The following is a 4,592-nucleotide window of genomic DNA, read 5'->3' on the forward strand; positions in this document are numbered from 1 at the left end:
CATTTTTACCTCGTGAAAAGATACGTAATAGGCCCCCTCATTTTTATATCCATTAGGTGTATTTTTACCATAAAAGAATCTTATACAAAAATGCGTATAAGATATGCAAAAATTTATTATTTTCCAAATGTGGTATACTTGCTACTTCAAAACAGATTTAAAATACTGCTGAGCTGTAAAGGAATGAGTTTAGTTAAAAAAATACGCCATTTGAGGTATAAATACTTTTTATATTATTTATTATAAATTGACATTTTTTCAGGCTAACAGGCGTGGTGGGATTTAATCCAGGGCACTTCGTCGCGTACTGTCGACGAGCCAGCGGTAATTGGCAAGTGTACGATGATATGAAAGTAAAGATAGACAATTGTAATGCCGATAAACTCATCGAGCCGCATCTTGCTGTTTATATACGCCAAGAAGCCTGTCATCACGGAAAGGACGAGAGTAGGCTGTAAATGCGAGCGACAACGAACATGGACCTGACTTGCTAGAATTCTAGCATAAGCGCTGATTATTTGCTCGGTTAGTTGAATACAGCTAGACAAGAGATTAATAATCTGAAGTATTCTAATAAAAATTTTCCTTATTGTAACATGTAACGTCAATATTTTTTTTTTTTTTTTTATTAATGATACATGTGTATTAATGTACATTTGTATTCATATAATCGCACATTTCGCATTTAATATGAAATACTCTTGCTAGTTACGAGATAACTTGATAAAGAGGTAAAACTGAAATTTGACAATTCCTTGCCTCATTTGTATTTATTACTCAAAAGAAAACTTTGTAAATAATGGTTTAATTTAATATTACAGACAGCAAGTAAAAAATCTAAGGTATATACTTGATAAAGAAATTGATAATATCAAACGCCTGTTGGAATTACAAAAATGTGGGGAAATCCTACGGCAGTCTAAACTAATATCTTCGGAAGAAGCGAAGCCTGGCACGAGTAAAGATCAAGATACTCTTAAATTAAAACCCATCGGTGTCATTTCCACTTGGTTTCCCAATAAAAGAGCAACTCCAAGACAACCTGGCGTATGCGAGTACCAGGGAAGCTGACGCTTTACAATTCTGTATTTACAAATCCGGATCACGCCTTACAGGGCTTGCAGGACTTTTCTCATATGTGGTAAGGTATTGGTTCTTTTAAAGTAATAATTTTAATGTTTTTGATAAAATAATTAACGTTTTGTTTTTTCTTTCTAAATAGGATTTTATTTCACTTTCATGGAAACAACTCAACGCACACTCGTGCAAAGATAGCACCATCGAGATTAAATGGCATAAGAACAGAAACGAGGAAATAGCCTTGAGACTCCAAGTAGAAGAATTTCAAGTTTATCCGAATCTCAATGGTTACGATATTGCCAGACAACAATCTTCCCAATCAACAGAAGCTCATGCTAATACTTCGTTACAAAATGACATTAACGTAGACGTACATAGAGGAGCATACTTTATACGAAATAGAACACCCGACACGAGATCAAGCTTGGACTCATTTAACGAGCATACCGCAATGTTAATACTTGAGTCGCAAACAGACTCTATTAAAGATTTAAATAGTAGATTACACAGAATAGATATAAGAGATATAGAGAATAGATATAGAGATAAGTAATTCCGGTAATGCAGATTCAACGCGTACGGAAAGTGATAATGACAATGAGATTAATTACATAGTTATAATTATAGTTTGTCGTAACACGGGTTCATCGACTTTCCGTGATGATTAATGCGAGCGACTCGAGTAATGTTATATGAAGTAAAATTATATGGTTACGAGAGTCGCACATAAGTGGAGTTGCACCTCTCCGCTATATTATATTATATTAAATATAAATTATATTATATTATATTATCAGTCTATGTTTTACCAAAGCTTTGCGAAAGTTATCAGGTCGTTTCTAATCTCTTGGACATTGCGCAAGAAAAATTATTTCAGGAATATAAGCATAGTTCTTTTTTAATATTTTCAATAGCATAAAGCGATATTACGATATAGTAATATATGTACAAATTAGGCATATGCCGTTTGCGATAATATAAAGTCAAGGCCCTGCGGAAGCCTCGCGCTACGAACCACGTTTTGACGTCGATGATTGTATCTTGCTTGAATGGATATATATTGTTTTCGCACGGCAACGACTAACAATAAGTATAATTTCGAATCTCAGAATACTACCAGCACGTGATGCTGCATATGTAGTGGTTCGAAATCGGCACTTCTAGAGTCCTGGTTTGCGTGTACAGAAGAAAACCATATAAGTTCTGTTTGTAGTCGCTATCTCTTCATCGAGCGAATTGTATGTATTCTCAAGCTAGACAGACTGTACAGCTGACAATTGACAACTTATCCTCTCTCCTTTGGATAACGCAAAAAATATTGTTAATTAATTGCGTCATATAGAGCCTAAGCCTGAGCCTGAGCTCATTATACTGAAAATCAGACGTTACGTAATTCTAGACTATTAGACGGAGCGAATGGACCAAGCACGGTGTGCGGTACCGATATAGATTTAGTCAATCGTCATGTGTTACACGCCAGAATCGATAATTCTCCTGTAAGAATGAGTGGGAATACGCGAAGCGCCCGATGGAGAGGAGGGACTCGAGTCCCAAACTTTGACGCCATCGCGCACCTTGCCAGATATTCATGCTGCAACAGCTGTATTATCGATGAATCCAGCGACGGAGAGTAACTTTTCCAAGATAAGAGTATCAGACTGGATCGCGCAACCTCGTACAGTACCTCGTAATATGCTATATTAATGGACTTGAAAAAAAGAGAGTATAAATATATTAGGAAAGAGAAAGGAGAGAAAAGTAAAATTCCATCACTGTATCGCAATTTAGTATATAAAATAGCGCAATTGTTGTTTATTTACGTTTATGTTTCTAAGTAGACCTGTGTTTTACTCTTGTAAAATTAAACATCTTTTTGTAACAGGTATTCAGCTGATTAGGGCATTTATTATCAAATGAAAGTAACTTAATGAAGCATAACATATATCAAAAGACACGGTAGTGTCTCGCGCCAAGTAAATATAACTTCAATGCAAGTGTACGAGTTTCTATATTTTGTTATTATGTGCGAATTTATATCATTTATATTAAAAGAAATATATACGAAGTAAAAAAATAGATAACATGTATTTTATGTACCTATATTACATCAAATTGGGGCAAAATGTAATAGAATAATTTTTTTCTTACAACGGCAATACCTGTAGATGTTCTAAACATTTGTATGTACTTATTTATGTATACATTACTACATTCATACAATAAAGTCTGCGTCAGCGGAAAATACCCACAGTTCAATAGGATGAAACGTGACGTCCAAAATGCCAAAATCATTATATGACTCATGATTACACAATCTTTTCAGTGGCACAATTAACGGATTTTGTAGCAGATCACTGGAAAAGAAAATACAAGCGTCATGCATTATATGTATTAAAATCAAATATCGACAAGTATGGGGAGATATCTTACTTGTACACCATTCCATAAGACACAATTAGCGCCCTATCATTAGCTCTAGAATCAAATAGAAAATAAGGGTTGTGAAATGCTATAACACATACGCCAGTCCCATTTAATCACAATGTTTGATAAGGTTCTTTACTGAAATCTAAATCAAACCAAAGTATTTTGCGATCAATGTACTAAAAAATTATCATTCCCTAAAAAATAATTCATAGCGTTTATGATATGAATATATATATATATAATTTCATAACAAAACGTAATAGCTTACCTGGATGAATGTCCATTGTTGATATCCATTGTAAATTAGATAATAATTTTTTAACCATTACCTGTTGTACAAGATCGTATATTCTCATTTTATCCATTGTCATACTGGCATGTAATCCCATTCTAACGATCAGCAGGTTTTACCATATCCAATGTACTTCTGAGAGAACAAATCGTCATGTCTGTATCGGTGCATTGTTAATTATCATTATTATCAATAAATTTTTACATTCTTGAGTCAACGATATTAAAATCGCGATTACGACAAAACATGTTAACAGAATACTTTGAATAGGAGCACTAGCGGAGTAGAACAAATTGTCTTTTGCCAATAAAAGTCAAAGTGTATATAACTATACGAATAATCATATTCGTACATAAAACGTGAGAAAGAAACACGTCGAAACAAAAGTTTATCAATATCGGATTACTTGATTTATACAATATATCTTCCTCTAAAAGGTATTGCTTCTCAAAAGGAGTACACATTTGTAGGTACTCCATTATGGCAGACGTAATTACAGTAATTGCAGACGAGTTGATAATGATAAGATATACGTGACGGCCGGAGCAATAACTTACTGGAGGATTCAAATCGCGTCCTTTGTAAATAATATTTCTCCAACTAATGTCACGGAGTCATACGTCCAATGGCGTAAGAGTACGGTTTGTTCTATTGTTTAGGAAAACGATTGACCACCAAACGTTTTAACGATGATATTCGTGACCACCAAACGATTCCGCGTCGAATGAACCCTATCAAAGACAATTTGATTGATAAATAATATTTATCTATTAAATTACCGAGCTAACGTCAC

At 34.2% G+C, this 4,592-nt stretch overlaps 1 protein-coding gene and 1 pseudogene across 5 annotated transcripts; one reads left to right on the plus strand and one right to left on the minus strand.

The window, feature by feature from the left end:
- The first annotated feature begins 262 nt into the window (after positions 1–262).
- LOC112451732 lies at positions 263–3,139 on the plus strand (annotated as a pseudogene).
- A 7-nt stretch (positions 3,140–3,146) lies between these two features.
- On the minus strand, positions 3,147–4,306 carry LOC112451733 (ribosome biogenesis protein BOP1 homolog). 5 transcript variants are annotated; one of them, XM_025011557.1, is made up of 4 exons: positions 4,206–4,306; positions 3,776–3,934; positions 3,511–3,555; positions 3,147–3,434 (listed from the first exon to the last, which is right to left on the minus strand). In XM_025011557.1, exons 2-4 carry the CDS (start codon positions 3,802–3,804, stop codon positions 3,293–3,295), a joined length of 216 nt encoding a protein of 71 aa, XP_024867325.1. In that variant the 5' UTR covers positions 3,805–3,934; positions 4,206–4,306; the 3' UTR covers positions 3,147–3,292. The 5 variants fall into 5 exon arrangements, 3 of the variants coding, with proteins under 3 accessions (XP_024867325.1, XP_024867323.1, XP_024867324.1); XM_025011555.1 differs by having other exon boundaries at positions 3,776–3,956; XM_025011556.1 differs by lacking the exon at positions 4,206–4,306 and adding an exon at positions 4,004–4,199.
- Positions 4,307–4,592: the final 286 nt, after the last annotated feature.

The sequence above is a fragment of the Temnothorax curvispinosus genome, unplaced genomic scaffold (genome assembly GCF_003070985.1).
Source record: "Temnothorax curvispinosus isolate PA1 unplaced genomic scaffold, ASM307098v1 QBEX01002482.1, whole genome shotgun sequence".
Taxonomy (NCBI): domain Eukaryota; kingdom Metazoa; phylum Arthropoda; class Insecta; order Hymenoptera; family Formicidae; genus Temnothorax; species Temnothorax curvispinosus.

Coding starts and splice junctions, on each gene's coding strand:
- LOC112451733 (XM_025011557.1), bottom strand. CDS start 3,804: ATGGATATCAACAATGGACATTCATCCAG. Junction 3,556..3,775: donor AACAATGGACATTCATCCAG/GTAAGCTATTAC, acceptor ATTTGATTCTAG/AGCTAATGATAGGGCGCTAA. Junction 3,435..3,510: donor TCTTATGGAATGGTGTACAA/GTAAGATATCTC, acceptor TTTCTTTTCCAG/TGATCTGCTACAAAATCCGT.